The sequence below is a fragment of the Anastrepha ludens genome, chromosome X (assembly GCF_028408465.1).
Source record: "Anastrepha ludens isolate Willacy chromosome X, idAnaLude1.1, whole genome shotgun sequence".
In the NCBI taxonomy this organism is placed as follows: domain Eukaryota; kingdom Metazoa; phylum Arthropoda; class Insecta; order Diptera; family Tephritidae; genus Anastrepha; species Anastrepha ludens.
This window is the reverse complement of record NC_071503.1, coordinates 93124872-93139998: the sequence shown is the minus strand read 5'-3', so window position 1 is coordinate 93139998 and position 15127 is coordinate 93124872. Positions and strand designations below refer to the sequence as shown.

The following is a 15127-nucleotide window of genomic DNA, read 5'->3' as shown; positions in this document are numbered from 1 at the left end:
CCTTTTGGGACCCACTAAAAACCCCGACTGGGATGCTTGCCAAACCAAACTAAGAGGGTGTTAAACCACCAAGCTGTTTTGGCAGCTAATAGTTTTCAAATTAAACACTTTAATTTTCACAAAACTTTATAATTTATTTTTCGCACTTTAAAATTTACGCGTTCGTGTGTTTGTTATCCCTTTACAATTTGTTCAAGTTCACCGGCCTTAGCTGATGTCGAGCTTCAAGTCTCGAAATATTTGCTTAGCACAGCTTATATATAATGTATGTACATAAGAATGCGTTAATACGAACGTTAGGAAAATGACAAATATAGGATAATGTGTATTAATATAATTCAAGGACAAGTACAAGGATTAGGGTGACCAAGTGTTACGAGTTAAAAATATTACAATCTTATAAGTTAGACTACAATACTAAATTATTAAATAAAAACTATACAATTAACCCTATACTTAAATTATGTCATGTAAATTAGGTGCTGCTCCCAACATCCTCCCCTCCGTTGAAAGTTCAGGGCTTTCAACTGATTCCTTAGTCGGAAGGAGGCACAATTTAGTAACAGCTCGACGTGTAAGGCCAGTGGATGTACGTAGAACAGCTACTCGTGCAACACCGTCCTCACCAGTAATAACTTCGATGACGCGCGCAAGAGGCCACTTAAGAGGCGCTTTAATGCATACAATATCGTTGATTTGCACATTGGGGTGAGGGGTGCGCCATTTTGCTCTTTGTTGAAAAAGAGTGAGGTATTCTTCGCTCCACCGTTTTCAAAATAGTTGTTAGAAGTATGTGACACGCTGCCAGTGACCGAGTGGATTGTAATTCAAATGCGTGATGTTAGGCTCAGGAGCAGCTGTAAGCGGGCCGCCAATAAGAAAATGACCTGGAGTTAAAACATCAAGGCCTTCTGGATTTTCTGAAAGAGGTACAAGAGGTTAATTATAGCAGAGATTTGACATACCAATGTACGCAGTTCATCGAAACCAAGAATTGCAGAGCCAAGAGTGCGGTACAGGTGCTGTTTAGCCATTTTTACTGCGGCTTCCCACAAGCCGCCGAAATGTGGTGAACGAGGTGGTATGAATCGCCAGTCGAAACCATTGTTGAGGTAGTGAACGTGAACCTTACTGCGGTGCTCTTGGCTTAGGAGTAGGCGTTTTAGGTCTCTCAACTCGTTCTTAGCGTCTACGAAATTGGTTGCGTTGTATGACCAAATACAGCTTGGCATGGCGCGTGTTGTCGTAAATAGCTTGAGAGCTTCCAAAAAAGCACCTGTTGGAAGGTCCCTCACTAGCTCCCTCCATACGGCCTTGGTTGCGAAACAGATGAAGACGCTGATATAACATTTCTGGGGTGACTTATTGCGGGTTTCGGGTTTGAAGTAAAATGGACCGCAGTAGTCCACTCCTGTGACGATGAAGGCTCGTGAGGCCTGAAAGCGCTCCTTAGGCAAATCAGCCATGATGTGCTCAAAAGATTTTCGAGCTATTGTTGATAGTGCAGACCGTTTAGAATTTCTGGTGCCTCTAAGGTGTCGCGCGTCATCGAATTTAAGGAAGGTTTCCCTTTCTGCATCAGAAATGTGATGAAGGTCCCACCACAAAATGCACTGGAAAATGTTGTCGGCTGCAGAGACGCGAACGCAACGATACATCTTGCAAATGTATCCAATAAGTGCAACGGGAAACGTACGAAAGCGAATAAGAATATCAAAAAGTTTGGGTTGTATGGTCGGCCTCGCCATTAGAATCTCGTTTGATGAGAGGCCCGAAGTTGTGACAGCAGAACCATCAAAAACGACCCTGAGCTTTGTTGTGGAGCTATCTTCCTTGCGCTCAAGGCTCTCAAATCGTCGCTTTGCTTGTGTGTATGATTCGCCTAATTATTCTGTGCCGAGTTTCCAAGGTAAGCGAACCGAGTACTCGCCTGAAGGTAAACGCGAAACATTTTGCTGAAAATGCGCCTCGCAGTCGAGCTCCTCCCTTGTTGTTTTAGTGATTGGCTCAAAAATGTAATCTACTTCCCAGAAGCGACGTACCAAATCGTCTAGTCGGGTATCAGAGTCGATGTCTCTCGAAGACCTTTGATTGGCCACAAATGACGAAAGCTTAGAAGTCTGTTGACCACCACCTGATATCACCCAACCGAGAAGAGTTTTTTGAAGAACTGGAAATCCGGGCGCCAACTGTATCTGCCCAACGCAGAGAAGTTCGAAAAATAGTCCTGCTCCGATAAGCAAGTCAATACGCTGAGGTATGTTGAAATTGGGATCAGCTAGTTGGATGTTCGAAGGGACGTTCCAGTCCGCGATGCTCACTGAAAAACCAGGCTGATTGTCAGTGATTGTTTGAACAACGACGGAAGTGATGTGCGTTGAGAAATCTGAAGTCCGCGACTTCAGTACGACATTGACCGAATAGCCTTCAGTTGACAGGTTGGCATCCCCGATGCCCGAAACTGCCGCCGAATATTTGGTCCTACGAAGTTGTAATTGATTAGTAAAACGATTTGTAATAAAGTGATGCTGGGAACCCGAATCCAAAAGCGCCCGACATGGCACGAAGGTACCAGCACGATTTTTGACAAAAATGACTGCAGTGGCTAGAAGCACAGCATCAGATGGAGATCTCGAAGTGAGGGCATGGCCAGGGACAGATGATGTTGCAGCTATGGTGTTTGATTGCAACGTGGGTGGTTGCGTGACTGAGCCTGATATAGAAGTTGAAGCAGAAGATGTGCGGTCAAAATGCAAAAGCGTATGGTGTTTCAGTTGACAAGCTCTACAGGATCCAGATTTGCAATCTCTCATCTGATGACCACCCTTTAGACAATTAAGGCAAAGTGAGAGCTTCTTGGCTTTTTTTTGGCGAAGGTTTGGAGAAAGAGTGGAAAATCGCTGACAGTGGTAAATTCTATGATCAGGGCACCGACAAAACGCGCAACCACCTACTGAGGCATTCGAAACGACAAATGATTTTCTTATATTTGTACTTACAGTTTTACCGTTTCTTTCAACTTGATCCGTTTGGGTTTGTATGGCATGCTCCACATTTTCGAGGGTACGACACCGCTTTTCCGAAAATGCAGCTAACTGATCCCACGACGGGAGTTCGTTGCTAGATGAATTTTCTTCCCACTTGGATTGAGTAGCCTTGTCCAACTTCTGGATTAGTAGTTCAACTATGATGCAGTCAGCGATTTGTTCTTGTGATCCAAGCGACTGCAACGCGCGTATGTGTGATGTAACCTTGTCCGTCAACTCCCGCAACTTGCTTGCGGATGCATCTGCCCTGTCCAGCCCAAAGATTTGTCTGATGTGTGCCTGAAATATAATTCGCTTGTTATCAAAACGTTTTTTGAGTAAATCTAATGCATTTTTATAATTAGTTTCATTTATCTCCAGAGATTGGATAGTATCCAAAGCAGCACCACTCAAGCAGGAACGCAGGTATTGTAGCTTATCGCTTTGTGTTAGGTCGCCATCGTTGTCAATGACGGAGGTGAACATTGAGAAAAAGTTGATCCACTCGGTGTACGCGCCACTAAATTTCGGTAGCATTAGCAAAGGCAGGCGAGAACGATTGGCATTCACGATGATCGACTGCGAGTCATCAGTGTTCGCTCTAAATGTCGAGCAGTGCTGACCTGTGCTACGTCTCCCAATCTCTCGTTGCAGGTTCGCCTTAAGTTTCACTAATGTAGCATCGAATTTGCAGGGCAGGTCACTGGCAATAGACTCAAAGTCCATTTCCTCCAAACTGGTGTGAGCGGCGGTGAATGTTTCTTTCAAATCTCCCACTGATTCCATGATTGCTGCCAAGCCGTACTCATCCATGCCTTGTAGCATTTCGGTGTTCATCTCTGCTGCTGTATGCTCAAGTCGATTAAAGACTGACACTGTTTTCAGTTTTAAAAACGACACGCGATCTGAAGACGGTTGCCCACTCGATGGTACAGTATGTGGTGAATCGCTTCTAATGAAGGTACCATTACCTGGACTGAACGACATGTTGAACGTTGGACTTTTAAAATTAACTGACCGGTTATATCGATAGCGCACGAATTTATAGGCACGGTTCTATGTACACGGAAACCGTTGAAAAAGTTAGTAAATAGAAAACGGTGCAAGTTAATTTTAGCCGCAAATATAGGTTGCGGTTTTAACTGCTTTGTTTTACAAGTCCCGCACAAAGTTAACAAACGGTTTTATTTATTGGGTAGGTATTAAACGACTACGCGACAATAATTAACTACCGTAACACGATATTTTCGAAGCGATAACAAATGTTATTATATTGAATAATAATTTCTATTTGCACAAGTAGAACACACGAATATCACGTCGGGGTCACCAAAACGTTAAACCACCAAGCTTTTTTGGCAGCTAATAGTTTTCAAATTAAACACTTTAATTTTCACAAAACTTTATAATTTATTTTTCGCACCTTAAAATTTACGCGTTTGTGTGTTTGTTATCCCTTTACAATTTGTTCAAGTTCACCGGCCTCAGCTGATGTCGAGCTTCAAGTCTCGAAATATTTGCTTAGCACAGCTTATATATAATGTATGTACATAAGAATGCGTTAATACGAACGTTAGGAAAATGACAAATATAGGATAATGTGTATTAATAGAATTCAAGGACAAGTACAAGGATTAGGGTGACCAGGTGTTACGAGTTAAAAATATTATAATCTTATAAGTTAGACTACAATACTAAATTATTAAATAAAAACTATACAATTAGCCCTATACTTAAATTATGTCATGTAAATTAGGTGCTGCTCCTAACAGAGGGGAACTTAAGGTTCAAACCTGATTGAAAAATAATCTAAAGGGATAGTGGGAACCTAAAAGTGACAAATATTTATAAAGTGAGTGCTTCAATGACAAAACATAGAGATAATTAATTATTTATTATTATTATTATATGCCATATGTTAGGTTAATAACCGATATAATAAAAGAATAAGGAAATAAAACGTATATAAGTATTTTCAGTAATCACTTTATTGTAAATCAAGTGAATCATAATTATTAACAAAAATCTGTTTTATTTTTATTGTAGTGCTTTATGATATACAATATTTTTTGTTTGATTACCTGGTGAATATCTCAACATACAATTGACCATGTGAGAAACATGGGTTTTCTAGATTAAAAATGTTTGTGTTTGTTATTCTTAACATATGTTTGGATTTGTTCAGCCCTGCATGATTATTCTTAGAATTTACTTACCTATTTTTATTTATTATTTGTGAATAAAATCATTCCATAACTTGTTCTGAAACTAAAGCAAAAGAAAAAATATTATCACTTTTGTGTGAACGCATTAGATCCTCCAACGCGAACACGCACGCACACGAACGAGCATACACACACGAGCGCGCAATATTTGTATGGGAAAAAGACTGTTTCAGGGTTTTCCCGGAAATTGTTCGAATTTTTCTAGCCATACAAACCATCCTTGGACTTCAAGAAACATTTAAAAAACAAGATTTGTTGAGATTGGTCCATGCGTTGTTGAGTTATGCGCTTACCAACACATTTTGCGATTCATTTTTATATTATAGATTTAATGGGCATGGGTCTTACTCAGATTAATGGGTTAACTAATAGTATGAGTCGTTTATTAGATTTGATTTTTATAAGCGACAACATTAGTTCTGTTGTATCGCAAACTTTTTCTTCTATATCGCCGATCAACGTTCACCATATTCCTTTAAAGCTAGACTTTGATATTTTAGAATGTTTTGAATCCAGCCCTGATAGCACTCATCCTTCCTTAAATTTTGCCAGGTGTGATTTCCAAACTCTAGGTAATGCCTTACGCGAAATTGATTGGGAAGTATCTCTAGGCAATATTCAAGTTGCTGAACACTTTGAGATATTTAAAACTTTAGTCCTAGATATACATATGTTCTCAACATGTTCCAATTTTTAAGCGTGTAAATTTTTAGATTCCCTGGTGCACGAAAGAACTTAAACATCATAAAAATTTGAGAAATAAGTTTTTTAAGAAGTTCAAGTTAACTAACGAAACCCGCTATTATGACTTTTATCCTCCACAGGAATAAGTTTCGTACTTTAAATAAGTCTTTGCATAAGGAATACATTCACAAATTTGAGCTTAATATAAAAAGTAATCCGAAGAATTTTTGGCGATATATTAAATCGATTAAAAAGGCCTCTTCTACTTCTAATTCTGTTTTTTATAGGGACGTAACAGCCTCTCTATCAGTGATGCCGCGAATTTATTTGCCGATTTCTTTTCATCTAACTTCGTGTCTAATGAAGATATTCAGGAAGTACATACAAGGCAGCCATTCGCCATTTGTGCAAAGTGTCTTCTTCAGCTGACTTCGGCTCGCTTGTTCTATCAGATGATGACGCCATTGAGGGATTGTTAACGATTAAAAACTCTGCTCATTCGGATGTAGACGGGCTTTCTGTAACTTTGTTTAAAAATTGTCGCTCTTTGGTGCAACCTCTTAAAACAAATTTTAACAAATCCTTGGCTGAAGAAATATTTTTCGATGATTGGAAGCTGACTTCAGTCACTCCTATTTTCGAAAGCGGTAACAAAAGCGATATTGTAAATTACAGACCAATTTCTAAATTATCTGCTGTATCTAAACTTTTTGAATGCGTTGTTAAAGACAAGTTATATTTTAGCGTTAAACATCTAATTAGTCCTCGACAGCATGGTTTTGTAGGCGCAAGGTCTACGTTATCTAACTAATCCGTTTATTCTGATAATTGTCACGCAGGCTTCGACAATGGTTTTCAAACTGACGCGATATACACGGTCGTTTTCTTGTCTCGGTTTTCATTCTACTTTCCTTGATTGGATTCAGTCCTATTTAATAAAGAGATGCTGCACTGTAGTTATGGATGGAGTTTTTTCGAAACAGTACATTGCCCCCTCTGGTGTACCTCAGGGTAGTATTTTAGGACCTATGTTATTTGTTTTGTTTATTAATGATATTTGTTCGTATTTTTTCCTTCGCTAATTTTCTTCCTTTACTGATGATCTAAAGTTCAAAGCTTAATTTTATCACGCACCCAGATTATGCCGTTTCCAATTCTCTTGCTATGCTCGCTTTTGTTAGACGTCACTCATCGCACTTCACTGACCCATATACTCTTAAGATATTATACTCTGCGTTTGTTCGGTCCAAATTAGATTATGCTTCTTTTATTTGGAGACCTTATCATGCAGTCCATATAAATCGAGTGGAGAGGGTTAAAAAAATCGTTGTGCGTTTCGCACTACATTCACTCAATTTCTCACACCCGAAACCATCATACGAATCTCGCTATCGTTTAATTAATCTCTTTCCATTAAGTGATAGAGGTACTTTTCAGGCAGTATCATTTATCTTTGATCTCATTAATGACAAAATTGACTGCCCGGTCCTTCTAGAAAGAATACAATTTAATGTTCCTTGCAGAAATTTTCTGCGTTGCAAGATCTTTCGCGTTGGCTTTAGTAGGACATTATATAGTGCCAATGCTCCTCTCGTTAAAATGTTGTCTGACCTTAATTAACACACCTCCCTTTTGGATTTAGACTTTTCCAGGGCCAAGCATGTATTTCAAACGCAATTAAAAAATTACTCTCTATGTAAGAAATCTAAATAATACCTAGTATATATTTGTAATACGGCGGCCGCCGTAGCCGAATGGGTTGGTGCGCGACTACCATTCGGAATTCACAGAGAGAACGTTGGTTCGAATCTCGGTGAAACTCCAAAATTAAGAAAAACATTTTTCTAATAGCAGTCGCCCCTCGGCAGGCAATGGCAAACCTCCGAGTGTATTTCTGCCATGAAAAACTGCTTGAAACTGTAGGTCCCTCCATTTGTGGAATAACATCAAGACGCACACCACAAATACATAGGAAGAGGAGCTCGGCCAAACACCCAAAAAGGGTGTACGCGTCAATTATATAATATATTTGTTATTTTAGTTTCTTAAATACATATTAAATTTGTTAATAACTTCTATATATTTTTAGCAATTTAATGGTTTCTTATGTTGTTAATCTAAGTTTTCTACACTGTTTAATATTAAATATAGTAAATTTGTATTTTAGTTCTGAAATTTATATCTTAAATGTCTATTCTGAGTTTTATTAGACATTAAATAAATAATTAAATATATACACACGTACATACATGCATACATACATATGTATAGGTACACATTACCATATGTGTGCATGTATAAACAATTATTTATACGTAGGTATATCGTACACGTATATTATAATCTGCGAAAGTGAAACAAGGGTACGTTGGAATTTGCTAATAAAGGGTGTGACGTTAAACGCGAAATCGTTAGTAAATTTAAAATACAAAATTAAATAAATTAAAATTTTTTTTTCGAACAATAAGTGTAATTAAACTGAAATTAATATGTAAATAAAAAAATGAATTGTATGGAGGTTGAATTAGTTTTAAAGGTTTTTTTCGAAGATTTGGGGCTTTATTGTGAAAAAACGGTACAAAATATTTTATTCGAAGTATTGGCCATCGCTAGCTACAACTTTCGCCCATCTTTCGGGCAATTTCCGGATGCCGTTTCTCCAAAATTCTGGCCGCTGCTTGGCTATCCATGACTCAACCCATATTTTGGTAGCCTCGTACGAGGAGAACCGCTGGTCCGCCAAATCGAGACTCATATGCCGGAACAAATGATAATCGGAGGGAGCTATGTCGGGACTATACGGCGGGTGGGGTAACACTTCCCAGCCAAGCGTTCCAAGGTATTTTTTGACAGGTTGAGCAACATGCGGCCGAGCGTTGTCATGTTGCAAAATAACCTTGTCGTGCCTTTTTACCGTTTCCGGCCGTTTTTCTTTCAATGCCCGGCTTAAACGCATCAATTGCAGTCGGTAACGATCCCCCGTGATTGTTTCGCCCGGTTGGAGCAGCTCAAAATATACGACGCCGACCTGATCCCACCAAATGCAGAGCATGATTTTCTTGCCGTGAATATTCTGCTTGGCCGTCGACGTTGATGCGTGGCCGGGCAAACCCCATGATTTTTTGCGTTTTGGGTTATCGTAGTGGATCCATTTTTCGTCGCCAGTCACCACCCGATGCAAAAAACCCTTCCGATTTTGTCGCTCGATCAGCAATTCGCACGTAAAAAGTCGCCGTTCGACGTCGCGCAGCTTCAACTCGTACGGGACCCAATGTCCTTGCTTTTGGATCATTCCCATCGCTTTTAGACGCTTGCAAACGGTTGATTTATCAACGCCCAATGATTCAGCAAGCTCTTCTTGGGTTTGGCACGAGTCCTCGTTTACCAATTCCCCCAATTCCGCGTCCTCGAACTTTTTGGGCTGGCCAAGACGCTCCTTGTCTTCGGTGTGAAAATCACCACTTTTGAATCGTCGAAACCAGTACTCACATGTTGAAATCGACGGAGTATGGTCTGGGTAGGCCTCCTGCAGCAATTCACGGGCTTGGGCTGTATTTTTTTTCAAATTGAAGCAGAAAAGCAAAGCTTCCCGCAAATTGCGTTTTGACGGCACGAAAGTTGACATACTCGGAGCACGAAAACACTGCGTTGTTTATACTTCAGCGAAATGACAGATACTGATAAACAAAGCCTAGGGATGAGGCTTTGTCATGAATATATATTCAGTATTGCCAACGCGATAAAGTGATAAATAGCGCCATCTGTGTGTCACCATTAAAACTAATTCAACCTCCGTACATAGAAATATATATACAATAGAAATACGTTGCTTACGTATTATTATGTTAAGTATAATTTATAATTAATAGTAAATTACCTTTTAGCTGGCTGATACGTCCTGATGCTTGTAATTCGAAAATCGCAGTGAAAGTTACACTTAAAATTGAAGTGAAAGTAACCTCGTCGAACAACGTTTAACACGGTAAACGTTTTAACTGTTCGACGGGGAAATGCCAGGGTTAACGGCCTTCACGTTGCAGCGACTGGAAACGGTGGTTAGCAACAGTCGGAACGGTAGGCGCAGTTACCATTAGGGTGGCTAAAAAATTTGTATTAAATATTAGGGTGTGGCCTAAACATGCCGGCCCCCTTGCGATAAGCAATAATTGTTTTAGGACGGAGGTGTCAGCCAACGTTCGGTATATTGTGGTGAGACATCGGAGGCTGCTGGTGACGTCTGGAAAATGCTGTAACGATAAATTTTATGTACGTGGATATTTATTGCACACAAAAAGAATTAAAATTTGTTATATGCAAATTTTTTTGATTTGTAAACTGTACTATACAAAATAAAAATGTTTAATTTAACGGGCAGACTCCAGACAGTACCCAGCCAAATATTGAACTCTGCGCCATTAGGGTGCTGAGAGAGCGGGGTAGGGTCTCCTGCATCATCACGCTGGAGTAAAGTTCCGCTCCTATCACTAGGCGGATAGGAGTGGATTCAAAGAATCTGGAATGCGCCAGTCTCATGTGCACGTAAGGCGCCGCTATAGCCGGGTCGACGCTTCGGAAGGGGGTGACGCGCTGGAATCCCGGTAACACCGCAGCATGTGTGACAACGCGCTTAGTATTGCCGTTCCTTCCGCGAATAGTGATCACGCATCCCCTTTGGCCTCCTACCTGGGTACTTAATAATCCCAGTTCTATTGCGAGGCCGCTTGCAATAATCGTAACTGGTAGGCACGCGTCGATGAGGGCGCGCACCAGATGAAGGCGTCCCCCAGCCTCGATTTTAATGACGGCGGTCGGCATGATCGTCGCCACTGGGCGTAGCGCCTGTCCCGGAATTAGATCGCCTGCGCGGAATGCGGGTGGTAATGCTCGCTGGCGAGGCCTAGTCGCCAGTCGCGCATTGCGTCTTGGACGTTGGCGCACCAACGTCGTTCGCGTACGTGGTCGAAAAGGCCTCGTTTCCGCTCCACGCACGCGCCGACGTTCGTGCTGTAGCTGGGGTCGAAGAGGCCTGGTCTCCGATCCCCTGTCTACGCTGGTACGGAAAGGCCTAGTTTCCGCTTCACGGTACGGAAAGGCCTGGTTCCCGCTGCGGCCACAACTGGGCGAAAAGGCCTAGTTTCCGCTCCAGCCGTGGTTTGATCGGGAATCGGTGTCTCCGAGAAATCGTCCGACGCATTTACCAAAACCGCGTCGCTGTCTTCCTCAGCGACTTGCTGGCTCCACGAGCGTCGTTCCTCGGGAATATGCAGCATAGTGTGATGGTGGTCGTCGCATCGTCTGCACCTTCCCTCGCTTGTGCAATTGCGCGACTTGTGGGCCATAGATAAGCAGTTGGCGCAATAGTGGCACAGAATCGCTTCCCGAAGCCGCTCAATCGGGCTGTTTCCCCGGAAGACGGGGCAGAGGCGTATTGGGTGCCTTGCGTCACACAACGGCACGCTGTCGGGTATCGATGGGGGTGGCGACTAGCCCTTTTCTTCATTACACTGTAGCGAGTCATTTTCGTAATCTGTAAAGATATTATTATCGTAATCGGAGGGTGGCGAAATATTTTTAATTAGTTGTTTTTTTTTTTTTTTTTAAAAACGAAAATTTGTAGCGTGTGCACGGCTTTATAATTAATTGCTTAATTAGCTTTAGTGTATTGTATTGGTAGCGGTGCATTTGGCTGGTCAGTGCAGTGCTGATCACAGCGAAGGAGAAGACAAAAGAAAGTAATATATATATTTTTGTTAACTAAATATGCACTAGGCATTTTAGTTTTTTTTTTGTTATTTGGCTATGAGGAATTTTCATAGCCCTATGAAACACCCTGCCACCCAAAACAAAAAATGTACCTAATTGGGTACAATCACATATTAATGTCATTTTAATATGTATGTTCACCGCGAGGGGGTGGGTACATACCAGAGAACTGCACCGGCTCAGTGTAAAACATTCATACGCTTCGCTTGAACAAAAAAACAGGCCTTTGCGTTCAAACGATCGAACTTGTTCAAATAAGTTATTGTCATTGTTTATTTCAGCTCAATCAAGTCATGTGCTGCGTTTTAGCCTCCGATGTTATCACCAATCGTCTTCATAGCAGCCGTTTCGGGTATTTGCTCGTTCGGCTATACATTCATTTTTTTGAGCAAGAATAAAAGGGCTATAGAGCCAAATGAGCCGGTTTGAACACGTATGATCCCGCATGAGTTGTTGCTTGTAACTAACGATAGCAAAGTAAAAGCAAAATTTTAAAGCAAAAACACTATATTTTCATTTTTTTTTTCTTTAAACTTATAATAAAACACGAAAGAAAATAATGTAAATAAGGATCCATTGCTGAAACCAACTAATCCTTTCAAATACGAAACGAAATTTACAGCGTACATTGTACGCCAACGCTCGTTTGCTCGAACATGTGCTATTTACAATAATGACAATTACTTCTTTGAACAAGTTTGATCGTTTGAACGCAAAGGCCGATGCTAATTTCATTCAATGCTGCTTTTTGTTCAATGATTAGATTTGAGCCGAAGACATTAGATCATACGTGTTGACTGAGCTGAACTACGCGTTCGCCTGCATGAGCTGACTGCACTTGACCAAATATTTTGGTTTAATTGACTGAATGTGAGCAAGAAATTTAGCGTATGAACAACTCAAGAAAACAGTGAGCCATGCAGGTCTCTGGTACATACTAATGGGCACTGCAATATTCGCCGCATAGGAGGATCGTGTCTTGGCTATGTGTGGATCGTAACCAAGTACAAGGTGTCCTGCCGTGGTGTGCGTGCTATATTTTTTTTCCCGAATAGATTTTGACGAAAAGAGGTCTATGAGGGCTTAAAATGTAGGTAATTATGTTTACTTTCGAAAGCAAAGTGGCACTTCTTGAAATTCAAAATGGCGGATCCTTCCTTCCTTATACTCCACAAGCTTGCTCACAAGAAAATTTTGCTTGCGCAATTTAAGGAAGATCGTGTTCTACGACTTATACAACCTTTAGAGCCAATTTAAAGACTTAATTAAATGACTTTTCAATTATTGACAGCAATAGTGACACCTGTCATTTAATTAAGTCTTTAAATTGGCTCTAAAGGTTGTATAAGTCGTAGAACACGATCTTCCTTAAATTGCGCAAGCAAAATTTTCTTGTGAGCAAGCTTGTGGAGTATAAGGAAGGAAGGATCCGCCATTTTGAATTTCAAGAAGTGCCACTTTGCTTTCGAAAGTAAACATAATTACCTACATTTTAAGCCCTCATAGACCTCTTTTCGTCAAAATCTATTCTGGGGGCAGGGGGTCTCACGTTCAGAAAGAATGCCCCATATATATATATAGATATAATTTTTCGTAGTATTTGCATACATAAGTGCATGATGTTAGAAAAAACTAATACTTTGCGTTACTTTACGCAAACTATCCCTGGAATGTGGAACCCATTTATATCATTCCTGTAGGGTATTTTTGTTTTTGTTTCTTAATCCCTAATTTCCTTAATGGCTGACTTCGACCCATTTCCTTTTCACATGTGTCGACGGCGTGTGACAAACGTGAGTGAAAATTTTGAAGTGAATCGACAAGGTGTTTGTTTTGTGGTAGTTTTACAATTTTAACGAAATTAGGTAAATTGTGACTTTAAATAATTAAAAGTGCTTAACATTGTGCAAATTTTAAGACGAAACTTAGCAATTTCAGTTATATTTTCCATATAAATTCGCGAACGCAAGAAAAAAATTGAAATGTCTGACAAACCAAAGCGTCCTCTTTCCGCATATATGTTGTGGCTCAACAATGCACGCGAGCAGATTAAGCGCGAAAATCCAGGCATTAAAGTAACCGAAGTGGCGAAAAAAGGTGGAGAGTTATGGCGTTCAATGAAGGACAAGTCGGAATGGGAAGCAAATGCAGCTAAAGCCAAGGAAGATTATGATGAAGCGGTGAGAGAATTTGAGGTCAATGGAGGCAGCTGCCGAATTTATATTCATACTAGCAAACCCGGCCCGCTTCGCTGGGCACACTAAAATAGAATAGATATGGTTTAGAACAGAAAAGATATGGTTTTCATATTATTTATTTCTTTATTCTTTATTCAAGCGCTTTGGCATAAACAATATTTTTTGTTTTTCTATTTGTTTTTTAGTAAATATATAATGTTGTTGGCTTCCCAACGCGTGAACAGCCAACGTATAGTTGACCATGGGTGAATACTGGTTCTTCTAAATTCATCCCGCATATTTCTAAAGTTAGCCCTTGTGATTTATTGATAGTTATTGTAAATGCTAAACGAAGGGGCAGTTGCAAACGCTTGAATTCAAATGGCAATTCAGGTGGAATCATTGGAATTCTGGGTATTAGAACGTCTTCATTCTTGAATTTGCCAATTAAAATAGTTGCTTGGATAACATTATTCATCAATCGTTTTACTACTTTATTTTGTTCTTGACGTTCTTCTGATGTCGCGTTATTCCGGGCATTTCTCATGCGCCTATTATTATTTGTCGAACGACCAATATGATTACGTGATTGTCTTGGTATTTGTACTGTAATAAACATTCTTGTAATTATGGTATTCTGAGACTTTAAAACATGTTTTTTTTTCAATTTTGTGGATTATATTTTCGATGCATATGTGTTTAAAAGCCCAAGTCCACATGGTCAGGATTATTTTATTTTGTTGTGATTTTCTTAAATCATCTCTTTTCTTCTGAAAATTGTTGACAATTTGCATGATAAGACTATTAATTTTTTCATCAAAGTTACGCAATTTTCGTGCTCTTCTTTTTCATCCTTTAAACAATTTTATTTTACCATTTTTTTCACTCATGGTGTATCGTAGCTTATCGCATATGAACCGAAAAACTAAATCCACAAAACATAATTTCATTTGAACATTCGGATTCCACATTAAATTCTCAAATTTCGTAAGAAATTATTCACCACTCCGAAAAAATTCACAAAAAATTTTTACACTTTGCACTTAGGTCTTCTCCTTATGGCGTGAAAATCAGAAAGAAATATTGACACATTGTAACTCAAACTGTCAATTTGACAGTTCAGTTCCGCCCCAAGCGTTAAAAAAGTAAACGACATTATGGCTGGTTCGAAAGAACGCTGTATGCGTTGCCACTGCTCCGAATTACAACCAAACTTTACGAAACCCATTTTCAATACTTACTTAACAATGGA

The 15127-nt window shown here is 40.0% G+C and overlaps 3 protein-coding genes across 3 annotated transcripts; 1 reads left to right on the top strand and 2 right to left on the bottom strand.

Moving 5' to 3' along the window:
- Positions 1–783: 783 nt before the first annotated feature.
- On the bottom strand, positions 784–1466 carry LOC128870363 (uncharacterized). The gene is made up of 2 exons (XM_054112977.1): positions 974–1466; positions 784–920 (listed from the first exon to the last, which is right to left on the bottom strand). Exons 1-2 carry the CDS (start codon positions 1464–1466, stop codon positions 784–786), a joined length of 630 nt encoding a protein of 209 aa, XP_053968952.1.
- A 420-nt stretch (positions 1467–1886) lies between these two features.
- LOC128870362 (uncharacterized) lies at positions 1887–4013 on the bottom strand. Its single transcript, XM_054112976.1, has one exon. It carries the CDS (start codon positions 4011–4013, stop codon positions 1887–1889), a length of 2127 nt encoding a protein of 708 aa, XP_053968951.1.
- Positions 4014–13486: 9473 nt separating this feature from the next.
- On the top strand, positions 13487–13977 carry LOC128869342 (high mobility group protein D-like). The gene has a single exon (XM_054111878.1). The coding sequence runs from the start codon at positions 13681–13683 to the stop codon at positions 13960–13962; it is 282 nt and encodes a 93-aa protein (XP_053967853.1). The 5' UTR covers positions 13487–13680; the 3' UTR covers positions 13963–13977.
- Positions 13978–15127: the final 1150 nt, after the last annotated feature.